General features: G+C 41.5%; 1 protein-coding gene across 2 annotated transcripts; it reads right to left on the reverse strand.

The window, feature by feature from the left end:
- Window positions 1-4582: 4582 nt before the first annotated feature.
- LOC109939066 (G-protein coupled receptor 35-like) lies at window positions 4583-13846 on the reverse strand. Of its 2 annotated transcripts, XM_020537353.2 has the most exons (3): window positions 13753-13846; window positions 11915-12033; window positions 4583-5735 (listed from the first exon to the last, which is right to left on the reverse strand). In XM_020537353.2, exon 3 carries the CDS (start codon window positions 5716-5718, stop codon window positions 4774-4776), a length of 945 nt encoding a protein of 314 aa, XP_020392942.1. In that variant the 5' UTR covers window positions 5719-5735; window positions 11915-12033; window positions 13753-13846; the 3' UTR covers window positions 4583-4773. The 2 variants fall into 2 exon arrangements, with proteins under 2 accessions (XP_020392942.1, XP_048460655.1); XM_048604698.1 differs by lacking the exon at window positions 11915-12033 and having other exon boundaries at window positions 13753-13787.
- Between the last annotated feature and the right edge of the window lie 339 nt (window positions 13847-14185).

The raw sequence follows: 14185 nt of genomic DNA on the forward strand, positions 1-14185 counted from the left end.
ACTATAACATGATAGAATTCATTGAGATGGAAAGTGAAGTATTCCAATCCAAAGCTAAGGCCCTATATCTAAGTAAATGAATGAGGGGCGAGTTGGCTGCTGTAGAATAGTAACTTCATTAAAAGGCACGACAGTTGATAGGCAAAGGTTAATATTTGAAGAACAAATGCACACAGTGGCTTGCAGCTATTATACATTACTTTCTGATGAAAGAGCGCAACAGGAAAAGAGGTGCAACCATTGTTAACAAAATAAATTCAAGATCATATTAGATCTAACAAGAAGTTATTAAAGTTTCTGTAGAATGTAATAAGTCTGAGAACTGGGGACAGTTTGGAAATCAGCAAAGAAGGACCAAGAGTTTGATTAAGAAAGGAAAAGGATCTGTTTCCATGTTGTATGACTCTACATGCTTCGGGGTAACTTAGACAAGTTGAATGAGTGGGCAAACACTTGGTAAGTGCAGTATAATGCGGATAAATGTGAAATTGTCTGCTTCAGTAGGAAAAACATAATGGCAGAGTATTATTTACATGATGTTAGATTGAAAATGATTGTTTACAAAGGAACCTCAGTGTCGTACACTGTTCACTGAAAACAAGTATGCAGGTGCAGCAAGGAAAATAGTGTGTTGGCCTTTATTGTAAGAGAATTTGAGTACAAGAACAAGGATCTGTTACTGCAACTATACAGAGCTTTGGTGAGATGATACCTGGAGTATTTCTAATTGTCGTTCAGACATTTGCTTTCACTCGGCTGAGGGAATGACTAACTGCAGGAATATAGCTGGTGTGGGCAAATGGCTAAAGTTGCTGCCTCTCAGGGCAACACCATATCTGGCCTGGCCCATCCAGTGACTCAATCACCACATCAAATGATGGATGTTTTAGAAAACAGACAAGGCCAGCTCCTGACATCCACAGCAAATCTGAAATTTCCTCATTATCCAGCCAATGTTTCAGTGATCCCCAGAATCCAGCCATTTCACTGACTTTTGTCACTAAGGAAAAACCTAACAAATTTCGATTTAAAAAATACATTAAGCAGTTTTGCCCAGATAAACATGAAATTGAAACACATTTGCCACCAACACTATATTAAATTTGATACCATCAGATGTTTGTGGTACTTCTGATGATCTGTTGGCCTTACTGAGTCTGACCACAGCTCAGTTATTTAGCTGCTGTGAGATTTGTAAGAGAGGGCTATGGAGAAAAAACCTTTTTCTTCCACTCTGGCTTGTTCATATAAACCAGACATGGGAATTGTCTTACAATGAAACATTATTTCTGCTCTCTGGGAGTTGTCACTCACTCACATGATTGTATGCCTTTAATTACAAATCATCGGAACTCTGATGGAATGGAAACCATTCTGTGTTACAAAGGCCAGTGGGCTACGAGGAGAGATTTGGGTGATCTAATGAATCCTGTGGTGCAGAAAGTTTGTAATGTCCTCTTACAGCACCATTCTACACAAATGATCTTTGAGCTCATTGTGCCTGTGCCGGCTTTTTATTCAATTAGGTCAGTTCTAGCTCTGTGGCCTTAGCTCTGTAAATCTTTCCATTTCAACTATATCTCTTATTTCCGGCTAAAAGGTACAATTGACTTTTCTTTCACCATCTTCTCAGGTATTACACTCCACATAATCACAACTCAGCCATGCAAAAAAAAACTCTTCCCTGCTGCATTTTTGAAAAGTTATCACAAATGTGTTATGACACTCGTACCAGTGGAAATGGTTTCTCTTTTTCTACTCTATCAAAGCTGATTTTGTTCAGCTTTCTCTGTGGAAAGTGATAAAACTGCCAAATCTTACTTCAGGAATGCGTTTAAACATCTGTCTCTGCACTATAAAACTGAAGTTGTTGATGTGGCTTGAGGTAACCTGGGAATGAGTTTGAGACTTAGAAAGTCTGTTCTGTTGTGACCTAGGCTGACAATGGTTGTGCAATCTCTGAAGGGGAGGTTATCTGCTGATCATATTCCGACTGCTAGTGCATTCATTCAATACAGGCCAAGTGTCTCAGTAACATGCCTGATATCCATTCTTTCCTGGTCTCCATCCTCCTATAAAACCCAGGAAAGTACATTCAGTCATACACATTTTAAGAACACACATTTCAAGAATGGAAAACTTTGGCCACAAAATGTTATTATTTATTAATTTATTTCAATTTATGAATGAGAAAAGAACCATATTTGCATTTTGACCACCTTTCTTTTCAGAATTCTCATCATATAGGAGTGAAGATAAACAGATATGGCTTAAAACAATTTTAAAAAATCAAGAATTGTCAACAATAGGATTATATATCAATGACTGAGGCATATTTATAGTCACCATGCTGCCTCCATTTTGGCATAAATGACATGGATATATGTTCCGTAGGTATGAGAAAATACTTAAAGATTCAGCCAAACTGATTCTGATCCTTTTGGTAGCAGGTCCGGAGTCATGAACACATTTAAGCAGGCAGGGTGGTGGTACCCTGGACCCCTGCTTAAATTCAGTTCTAGGCAGGAAGTCTCAAGTCTTTCCCATTTTGCTACCAGCTGAGGCCCTTCAGTGTTCAATTAATAATCATGCAAGGATCTAAGAAAAGGCTAATTCCTGCCTGGGCTGCAAAATTCTCAGCTCCAAGTAGGATGTTAAAAAGTCAGACCATGTGACTGGTAAACCAGTGCAGATTGCCTGTCAGTTCAGGGCTCCCTTGGTTTGTACTAGTTTCTACACCTACAAGGGACTGGACATAGGGTTGGGGGGTGGCTGCTGAAAGCCATTCCACTGTCCTTGTTTCTGGACCTCTGTCCACTTCTCCTTTCCACCTCTCCAGCCAAGCTTCCGATTGGCTGGAACATCATGCTGAGTGGGATTTCTGCCTTTGGGGACTTGATTCCAGAGAAAGGCCAGCTGCCTGGAAAATCAACTTGAGGATCTCACCACCTTTTCAGCAAGCAAGCGAGGCATCTGATGGAGCAGAAGCTCCAGACCAATGAGTCAGAGTGAAGAAACAGGCTCTCTTTTTTTGCTGCCTATCATGAGCAGTGTGGTGAGATACTACTGACTCTAAACTACACCCTGGCTTCATACATCAAACAGTACTATAGACCACGGCTGTATACTTTACCAGTAGCACTAAAATGAAAAGGATCAAGAGGTTGAAATTAAATCTTTTTTAAGTAGGTTATTTTTTAAAGAGTAGACAAAACAATAAATTAAACTTCCAGAACAACTGGCAGCGCTGTATTTCTGTGTTGGTTGAATCTGAGTAAAACCACTCCTCTGCCAATGTCAATGCCTGCCTTCTCTCCTTTGCTCTTTTCCTCTAAATTCATTGAATGTGTTGCCTCTTTCCAAATCTTTGCAAATAATTTCTGCAATGCTTTGCTCCAATTCCTGCAGACATTATCTGATTCACCACCACACCAAAAAGGTCCCTAGAAACTTGTCAAATATTAACTGTGTCTGTAATTAAACATTGGAATTTTATCCATTGTACCTCTCTGCAGTCAGTCATTAACCTTTCCTTCAATGTTAACCTGTATGCTATCAGCCTTTTTTGGTTCCACCCTTACTTACCCATATATAGCCAAAGAAGCTCCTTTAACGTCTTCACCTCCCCCAAAACCCAAACAGTTTCCTCTGGAGTTCCTCCAGGATTTACTATTAATGACTACACATTCCTTATCTAGATGCTGCCAAAGACATGATATCAGGATTCAATGTGCACTGATAGTACCCAGCTCTATCACGTGATATCTCTTCCTCAAATCCCTCATTAGCTCTATTTTGTTGGACCACAATTCCACATACAGTCTGGAATCTTTAATTAAAACTAGGAGGATCAAAGACATTCACTTTGTTCCTTTCCCCTCCACCAATCCCATGATAATGACGCCAGCCCCCTTTCCAACCTTTCAAACTGATCCAAGCTGTTGTCAATTGTGTAATCCATTAAACCCAGATTTCAACTGTAACAATTAGCCCCTTGTCCAACACCAACATTTCCTATCATCACCGCTGTAAACGTGTCTATCTTGACACTTGTCCTTCCCTTTCTGTTTCTTGATCCTTCATCCTTCCTTTACTTCCAGACAGATTAATCCAATGCTCCCTAGTAGACCATCTTCTGACAAAATACTAATCAAAACCAAACCACACCAAGTCCCTATCATTCATCATCTCTGCCCTTGACTGGGATTGGCTTCTGGTCCACAAATGTCTTAATGAGAAAAATCACATTTCCTTGTTTAATCGCCTTGTTGTTTTGGCTTCCTTTTTCTCTGTAATCCATTCCACATCATTCATATGAGGCATTCCTCCAATTCTGGAAAGAAAACCCTTTTCCTCCTTTCTTTCCTCCTATCCTATTTTAAGAGCTGTTTTCTCATAAACACACTATCAAAAATGGAAGTACAATCTCTAGTACAGATAAAGCATCAGGTACCAAACTTGTTCCATCTTAAGTACTTGACCTTTCAAGCAGCAATACTGATTGTACTATATTATTTTAGCATTATTAAGAACTCTACACAACAGTCAGCTTCTAATCTTTATTAAATAACGAGCTGTCAGATTGTAGTTTTGTGTAAATAAAAGCACGTAAAGCTGGGAAGGAATGTTTGTTGGAAAAATGTCTGAAGTTTTCAAATTTTCATAATCAAATGTAAGCATTAACAGCAGATTATAATTATGTCACTTAGCCTTTGTTTCCTCGGACCATGCAATATAGATCAGGAATTAAACCCTGAGTAAGCAGTTCTTCCACTAGTCAGACCTCCACAGTGAGAGAAATGTGATGTTCTGATCAGAGTCCTTTTGCTGATGATTTTGATTTTGGTAAAGTTCAGATGCTTCAATGGTAACAAAATAAAAGCAAAATCCATCAAGGCAGCAGTTGATATTAGCTATACAGTTTGTCACTTGATAGAAAGGGCACACCTGACGCAGTGTGGCACAATCCATTTGCATGTAGCTCATTGTAACTCGAACAAAAATTATTATGTTGAGAGGCAGAAAGCAAACAATAAAGACAACAGCATTTGCAACAATGATTCGCATTGTTTTTTTTGTGTTAAAACCTCCTGGATTTGACATGTTCCTTTGCTGAAGTGCTTTGATAATTCCAAATGAGCAAACAGCCACAATGATCAGTGGAATAAATAAATTTAGTGTTAAATTTGGAATAACAGAAGAGTTTATGGCTAAAGGCCTTGCAATGCAGGCCATATCTGAGTCTGTTCCATTGGCTTCATTGCGTGGAAAATAAAACATAAGTGTAAAACTAATGGCCCACACAATTGTAAAAATCCAGATCACAGCAGATACCACTACTGCTTTCGTTGGTGATCTCAACACTGTTGCCTTAAATGGGCATTTTATTGCAATGTACCTGTCTATAGTTATGCAAGTAACAATAAATATACTCATGCAAAAATTAATTCTGTACAGAATTGCAACTACTGTACATAAAGTCTTATTAACATAAATGTATTGATAACTGTAAATTTGGAAAGGTAAAGTGACAAGCACCATAACGTCAGAAATAGCTAAGTTTGTCATATAAATTGTTGTTTCTGTCCATTTTTTAAATTTCCAGCAGAATGTTTGCAAGGCCAATGCATTGAGTATCAATCCAACGATGAAAGTAGGAATGTAGAGCACCAGCTGAAAATGTTTGACACTTTCATGCACCTCACAGCTGCAGTTCATGTTTGCATGCTATTCTGCTGTAAAAGAAAATGTAAATAAAGGGTATTTCATTAAATCTGTACAACCAATATTTAAATTGGAATGCCCAATGCAAATCTTATCAGAGAAAGTGCCCAGTTAGCTCATTAAGGAAAGTTTTTATCGTGGAGAATATACAACATTAAATGGAAATGCAATTGAAAGGATAGGGAAATAACATTTGTTGAACCTAGATAGATAATTCTTTGTAATTAAAGTAAACTTTGCCTACAACATGGAAATGTGATTCAGAAAAGGACTGATTACAATTCGTCATGAAAGCCATTTTCAGGTGGTCATCTCCTCCTGTTTGGTTTTCAAAATGGAGCAACTTAATATGAAGCCAAGTTTAAATTTCCAGAAAGACGATTATATGAATTGGGAGCTTTTGACACTCTTGAAAATATTATGACATGGGAGATAATGTTCCTATCAGTCCTTTACAACATTAAAAACGAACATATTTTGGATTTAGAGATAGTAAGAACTGCAGATGCTGGAGTCTGAGATAACACAGTGTGGAGCTGGAGGAACACAGCAGGCCAGGCAGCATCAGAGGAACAGGAAAGCGAATGTTTCAGGTGGGGACCCTTCTTCAGAAATGGGGGAGGCGTTGGGGGCTCTGAAATAAATAGAGAAAGTAGGGGTGGGGTGGTGATAGGTGAGTGCAGTTGGGCAATGGTGGGGGTTGGTCAGTGAGGTGGGAGGAGCGGATAGGTGGGAGAGAAGATGGACAGGTCAAGGAGGTGGGGGTGAGAGGGAGGGTTGGTCTTCGGATGAGGCCGTGGGTGGGGAGATTTTGAAGCTAGTAATGTCCACATTGAGACCATTGGGTTGTAGGGTTCCAAGGCGGAATATGAGGTGCTGCTCCTCCAGTTTCCAAGTGGCATTGGTGTGATATTGGAGGAGGCCCAGGATGGACATGTCATCCGAGGAGTGGGAGGGGGAGTTGAAGTGGTTCGCGACTGGAAGGTGTTGTCATTTGTCACGAACCGAGCGCAGGTGCTCTACAAAGCAGTCTCTGAGCCTCCGCTTGGTCTCACCGATGTATAGGAGGCCACAGCGGATACAATAGACCACGTTACTGGATGTGCAGGTGAACATCTGTCTGATGTGGAAGGTTTTTTTGGGGCCTGGGATTGGGGTGAGGGGGGAGGTGTAGGGACAAGTGTAGCATCTCCTGCAGTTGCAGGGAAAGGTGCCGGGGGTGGTGGGGCTAGTGGGAAGTGTGGAGCGGACCAGGGAGTCACGGAGAGAGTGGTCCCTCCGGAAGGCAGGTAGGGGCTGGGAAGGAAATTTCAATATCTATTTCAAGCCCACCGACTCCCACAGCTACATAGACTAAACCTCCTCTCACCCACCTTCCTGCAAGAATGCAATCCCCTATTCCCAATTCCTCCGCCTCCACCACATCTGTTCCCAAGATGAGGCATTCCTCTCCCGAACATCCAGATTTCCTCTTGTTTCCAGGACCGCAACTTCCCCCGTTCAGTGGTTGAAAACGTCCTTGACCGCATCTCTTGCCTTTCCCGCACCTCAGACCTCACACCCCCTCCCTGCAACAAAACAAAGACAGAATCCCCCTTGTCCTAACGTATCACCCCATTAACCTCCGGATTCAAAGCAACATTCTCTGCCACTTTTGCCACCTGCAATCTGAACCCACAACGAAGGATATATTTCCCTCCCAACCCCTATCTGCCTTCCGGAGGGACCACTCTCTCCACGACTCCCTCGTCCGCTCCACACTCCTCACTAGCCCCACCAGCCCCGGCGCCTTTCCCTGCAACCGCAGGAGGTGCTACACCTGTCCCTACACCTCCCCCCTCACCTCCATCCCAGGCCCTAAAAAAACCTTCCACATCAGACAGATGTTCACCTGCACATCCACTAACGTGGTCTATTGTATCTGCTGTTCCCGATGTGGCCTCCTCTACATCGGTTAGACCAAGCGGAGGCTCGGAGACTGCTTTGTAGAGCACCTGCGCTCGGTTCGTGACAAATGACAACACCTTCCAGTCGCGAACCACTTCAACTCCCCCTCCCACTCCTTGGACAACATGTCCATCCTGGGCCTCCTCCAATGTCACAACAATGCCACCTGGAAACTGGAGGAGCAGCACCTCATATTCCACCTTGGGAGCCTACAACCCAATGGCCTCAATGTGGACTTTACGAGCTTCAAAATCTCCCCACCCCCAACCTGATCCCATGACCAACCCTCCCTCTTATCCCCACCTTGTTGACCTGTCCGTCTTCTCTCCCACCTATCCGCTCCTCCCACCTCACTGAACAACGCCCACTATTGCCCACCTGCACTCCCCTATCACCACCCCACCCCTACTTTCTCTATTTATTTCAGAGCCCCTTACCCCTCCCCTATTTCTGAAGAAGGGTCACGACTCGAAACGTCAGCTTTCCAAGGCTGCCTGGCCTGCTATGTTCCTCCAGCTCCACATTTATTTTGGATTTATCTTCGTTATGAGTCAAACCTCAGATTTTTCATCTGTGCATCAGAGTCTGCATGTGTCAATTTATAACAATTTCCATTTCAAATCTGTTTAAACACAAGATCTATTAAATTATCACAATCAAACATCAGTACTAGCTGCTTCTACGTCATAGTATCTGACCTTAACAAAGTGTTGGAAATAAAATTCTTTGAAGAAGGGCAGCATTTACACATTTTCAATGCCACACAATTTTCTATTTATATAATGACTTAACGTGTGGGTGGATGATGGTAACTAGGGCAAACCAGTGGAAACTTAAGTTTTGACCTGAATTTGGCTGATTCCAAAAATGTTCCTCTCAGTAGTCATTTGGTTATGCACTGCCTACTGTTATTATTGTGTGGTGCTTCTACCTTAGATGCATGAAAACCTTCCCAGGACCCCCCCGCCCCCCCGCCCCCCCATTAATATGTGTTGGTTTTTTAGATACAGTCTAAATCCAATAAAGCTGTCTGCATTTTCTAGGACAGTGGTCTTTTTCATGCAGCTGGTTATTATCTCATATGCAGTTTGCAGAGGTACTGTAATTTTTGCTCCAAACTCCTCTCAGATCAAGAGGCATTCAGAAGGAGCTGGCTCAAAGCTTTGTGTTGTTAAAGACTTTAAGACAATGGCACGGGAGAAAGGCAAAGCAGAAATGTTTTAATGGAGAGAGATTATTGACTGCATGAATGAATGTGGCAGTCGATGCCATCATACTATTATCCCTCATGCTATCATCATTAAACTAGTAACCCAGAAACACCAGGAATGTTTGAAACGGCAGGGGGAAAAGAATTTGAATTAAGAGTCTAACGATGACCATTATTGATTGAGAGAAAAACCCATCTGGTTCACTAATGTCCTTTAGGGAAGGAAACTGCCATCCTCACCTGGTCCAGCCTACATGTGACTCCAGACTCGCAACAATGTGGTTTACTTAAACTACCCATTGAGCAGTTAGGGATGGGCAATAAATGCTGGCCCAGCCAGGGACCACCTCATCTTGTGAACGAATATAAAAGTAACTATTAAACAGGATTAGGATACAAATAATAATTGAAAAGGAAAAAATGCAGGGCTGTGGGTAAAGCTTCCTCTTTCAGTTGAAAGCCTTATCCATAATGCTAATTATATGTTTCTCCAGGGCACTGATCCCACCCCTTGTTTAAGAGGATCCTATCCCAATAGAACAGCTTCCTCCTCTCCAAGTGCTGGTGCTAGCGCCCCATGAATCAAAATCTTTCCTCACACACCAGGCCATTCATTGTTCATCCAACTTGCAGTTCTTGTTCTTTTCTACATAGGCAGCACTCTTGTTGGTCAACGGCTGAGGTACCTCCATCATGACGCTACATGCTGAATCTTCATATCTGCCCGACTCGCAGTCACACTATCCTGTCCCTAACTGGAGACCCATGTTAAAGTTTGAATTAACCTAGGCAACCTGGCTGCCTCCTGGAACAAAGTGTTTAGTTAGTACTCCTCCTTTTTGATGTCAAACAATGTCTGCAACACAGACTTCAACTCAGCAACTCTAGGTCAAAGTAGCTGAAGCCACAGACACTCGAAGATAAGAGCAGGATTAGTCCACTTGACCCCTTGAGTCTGTTCCAGCGTTCATTATGAACATTCCTGATCATCCAGCTCAATACCCTAATCTCACCCTAATCCCACTCTCCCATATTTCTTGATCTTTTTATCCACAAGAGCTATATCTATCTCCTTCTTGAAAGAACATAATGTTTTCACCTCAACCACTTTCTGTTGTTGTGAATTCCACCATTGTCTGGGTAAAAAAAATTCTCTTCATCTCACTCCTAAAAGGTTTGCCCCTTTTGCTTAACCTATGATCCTGTTCTGGAAGCCTCCACCATTAAGAACAATGTTCCTGCATCTAACCTGTCTAGTCCTGTTAGAATTTTACAGATTTCTATGAGGGCTCCCCCTCATTCTTCTAAACTAATCCTAACCAACTCAATTTCTCCTCATAGGTCAGTCCTACCATCCCAGAAATTAATCTGGTAAACCTTCGCTGCACTCCCTCTATAGCAAGAACATCGTTCCTCAGACAAGAAGACCAAAGCTGCTCAAAGGGAAACTGAATACAAAAGTCGACAGGTACGCTTCAGTGATACAGGGAGTGATTCCATCTAGAGTACAAGGTCAAGACACCATAGTCTCGTTATAGAGAGAAGACAAGTAGTAAATTTAATCTGACACTGAACAGCTAAGTAAGCCAGCTGGTTACCTTGCTCTGGTTTTTCTGGACAGTCTTCCAAAACTCCTTCAGTGCACAAAGCCCCAATGCATCACACATTGCTTTCATTGGTGAGAACATTGATACAGGAGTTGGGATGTCTTGCTGCAGCTGTACAAGACGTTGGCGAGGCTACATTTGGAGTCTTGCATGCAGCTTTAGTCACCTTACAATAGCAAGGATATTAAACCAGAAAGAGTGCAGAAAAGATTTACCTGGACTGGCAGGTTTGAGTAGTAAGGAGAGGTTTGTTCGGCTGAGGCATTTTTTCCTTGGAGCACAGGAGACTGAGGGGTGACTTATAGAGGTTTATAAAATCATGAGAGGCATAAATAAGACAGATAGCCAACAGTTTTTCCCCATGATAGGTGAATCTAAAACTAGAGAGCTTGGGTTTAAGGTGAGAGGGGAGAGATACAAAAGGGCCCAGAGGGGCAATTGTTTTCACACAGAGGGTGGTCAGTTTCTGGAATTGGCTGCCAGAGGTAGTGGTGGAAGTGAATACAATTTTGTCATTTAAGAAACATTTAGACATGTACATGGATGGGATTAGGTATGGAGGGATACGGACCAAACACAGGCAAGTGGGACTACTTTAATTGTGAAAACTGGGTGGCATGGACAAGTTGGGCTGAAGAGCCTGTTTCTATGCTGTAAACTTCTATGACTCTTTGACAATAATCCATCAATGCCCTGTATAATTGCAGCAAGACATTCTTGTTCACGTACTTGAATCCCCTTGCTACTGCCTGCTACACCTGCATGCTTACTTTCAGTGACTGGTTCATGAGGACACTTAGGTCTTGTTGAACATTCCCCTTTCTCAATTTGCAGTCATTTAAGTAATGCCTTCCTATTTTTGATACCAAAATGGATAGCCTCACATTTATCCACATTATCCTGCATCTGCCATGCAGTTGTCCACTCACTCAGCCTGTGTAAATCACACTGCAACATCGCTGCATCTTCGTCACAGCTCACCCTTGCATTCAGCTTTGTGTCATCAGCAAATTTTGAGACATCATCTAGTTCTCTCATCTAAATCATGAACAAATATTGTGAATAGCTGGGGTCCTAGTAAAAATCCCTTGGTATCTCGCTAGTCACTGCCCGCCTTTTAGCAAATGAGACATTTCCTATGTGCTAACCAATTTTCTATCTATCGCAATACACTACCCCCAATCTCATGCCCTTTTATGTGGGACTTTATCGAAAGCCTTCTGAAGGTCAGCATTCAGTCATCCCTGATGTCGTTGTCCAGCGTTGCAATGCATTTGCAAACTGCTGCATGTTGCAGTCACATCACACCACCTGCCCTGCCATGTCTGTCTCAATTTATTCATGTCATCAGTTAACTAGTTACTGATTTAGTAAAGAAAGAGGATGTTATAGTCCATAAGCTTGGAAACAAAAGAAGAACACTCACCCAATTACTGAAGATGAAACAAAATATCAGATCTTCCTTCAAATTCTGTACCGGTTTCCTACTTGGACAAAATTCCTGTGAAGCACTTGAGTTCACAAAACACTGCTTTCTCAATGTTTCTGCCAGCAAAAAAAAATGTCAATGACAAAGGCCTTCTGCTTGCTAGCAACTATACAGTTTGTTCCCAGGTAGCTGAACAGCTTTTCGGTGTGAACAAGAGAGTTTCTGGATCTTTGGAAAAGAAGGTGATGTCTTTGTCTCTGCAGAGAAAAGCATCTAAAACTTGAAGAAAGTCAGTTTATTTCCCCTCACCAGTTGGGATCTTGTCAAAAACTTTGCTAAAATTCATGTTGTCTACGCACAATGCTCTCTTTATTCTTGTTTCTTCTTGATTCTTCTTGTTACCATCTCAAACATTCCATCACTCATAACTATCCCTTAACAAACTTATGCTGACTGATCATGATTAGTCTATGCCTTTCTAAATGACAATTTATACTGTCCCTTTGAATGTTACCAGCAATTGCCCACAAGGTCAGACTGGCTGATTTGCAATTACTCCTTCCTTGCCTTTTAAATATGATTGCATTAGCAGTCTCCCAATCCTCCAACACCATACCTATACCCAGACAAGATAGGAAAACTATGGTTAAAATCTCCATGATTTTCAACCTTGCTTCACCTAGAAACCTGGAATGCCATGTCCCAAGCTCTTATTCCTTCCTTATCACTCCTGATACCAAATAAGATCATCCCTGGGCCTGTTGTCTTCTCCATTGGAATAGAAAGAAAGTCTCCTTAGTTTGAGACTGAGACAACTTTCTTGGGACTGAACAGGTACAAAGTAAAGTAAATGTTTAACTGTTCTTCTGGGTCTTGGGGTGTTTGATACTGCAATGGTGTTACTGGAATTGAAGATATTTCATTGCTCAGAACAACTATCCCCCACCTTAAATGAGATTATTAAATACAATCTTAAAACAGTGGCTGATTGGTTAGCACTGCTGCCTCACAGCGCCAGGGACCCGAGTTTGATTCTACACTCAGGCGACTGTCTGTGTGGAGTTTGCACATTCTCCCCGTGTCTATGTGGCTTTCCTCCACATGATCCGGTTTCCTCCCACAGTCCAAAGATGTGTAGGTTAGGTGGATTAGCCATGCTAAATTGCCCGTAGTGCCCAGGGATATGTAGGTGGATTAGACTTGGGAAATGCAGTGTTACAGGGATAGGGAAGGGGGTTGAGTCTGGGTAGGATGCTGTTCGGAGGGTCGATGTGAGCTCAATGGAACAAACAGCCTATTTCCACACTGTGGGGATTCAATGATTCTATGATCTCTGAATTGGAAGCTTGTAAGTTCAAATTTCACTTTGAAAAGGAACGTGAAAACCGAGGTAACATCTCTGTACAGGGTGACAGAGCGCTATAGTTTTAAACAGAAGTTCCATTCACATGCTCAAAAACAATTTCATGCTATCATCAAAACCACAGGGCACTTCCAGTAGATTGATTCCTAATCCTCTCTCAATTGACCGACAAAAGTAAATTTTCATTTACTTCTTTAGTTATAACTTAGTGGTCTTTACTGTTCAAAAATTGACTGCCACACCTCGACAATTGCATTTTGAAAATAATTATTTTTTAGTTTAATGCTTGGGGCATCCAAAGGACATGACAAAGTCCTGCAAGATTGCAGGCCTTGGTTAGAAAGTACTTATGTGCTCATGTTTCATCTGCAAAACTTCAGATTCTCACGTTACCTGACACCAGAATTAGAGTTTCCAGCTGCTACGTTTTAGAAAACAAATATTCATTGAAATATATTGAGAAATTACTCACCAGTCAGCAGCAAGATTTATTGAAATAAATCCTAATCCTTCTATAGCTGCTGATTGTTGCATAGAAATGTCCAATTCACCACCACGTCTCAAATTAATGTCAGGCAAGAAAGTAAGTTTCAAAAATACAGGAAGTGCAACCACATATGATGAGATACCAAAAAGTTAGAATTTAGTAAATGCATTTTTGATCATTCATTAAAAGACTAGCTGTTTAAGTGTTACACCAGGATTTGCAGATATAGTCTGCAGGAAATGCTATTCTTGAATACAATTATAAATCTGAGACATTGTTGGTGACTTAAGCTTTGAAGTATCAAAAATGTACAGAACCTGGAGCAGGTTACAGAAATAAGAAGAGTCATGCACATAAAAATGGTTAAGAATATGATGAGAATTTTAATATCAAGACTCTGTGTAATCAGGGTTCAATC

Source organism: Rhincodon typus, chromosome 13 (assembly GCF_021869965.1).
Source record: "Rhincodon typus isolate 14 chromosome 13, sRhiTyp1.1, whole genome shotgun sequence".
NCBI lineage: Eukaryota > Metazoa > Chordata > Chondrichthyes > Orectolobiformes > Rhincodontidae > Rhincodon > Rhincodon typus.

Excerpts from the sequence above, each read along its gene's own strand:
- LOC109939066 (XM_020537353.2), bottom strand. The coding sequence starts at position 5,718 with ATGAACTGCAGCTGTGAGGTGCATGAAAGTGTCAAACATTTTCAGCTG.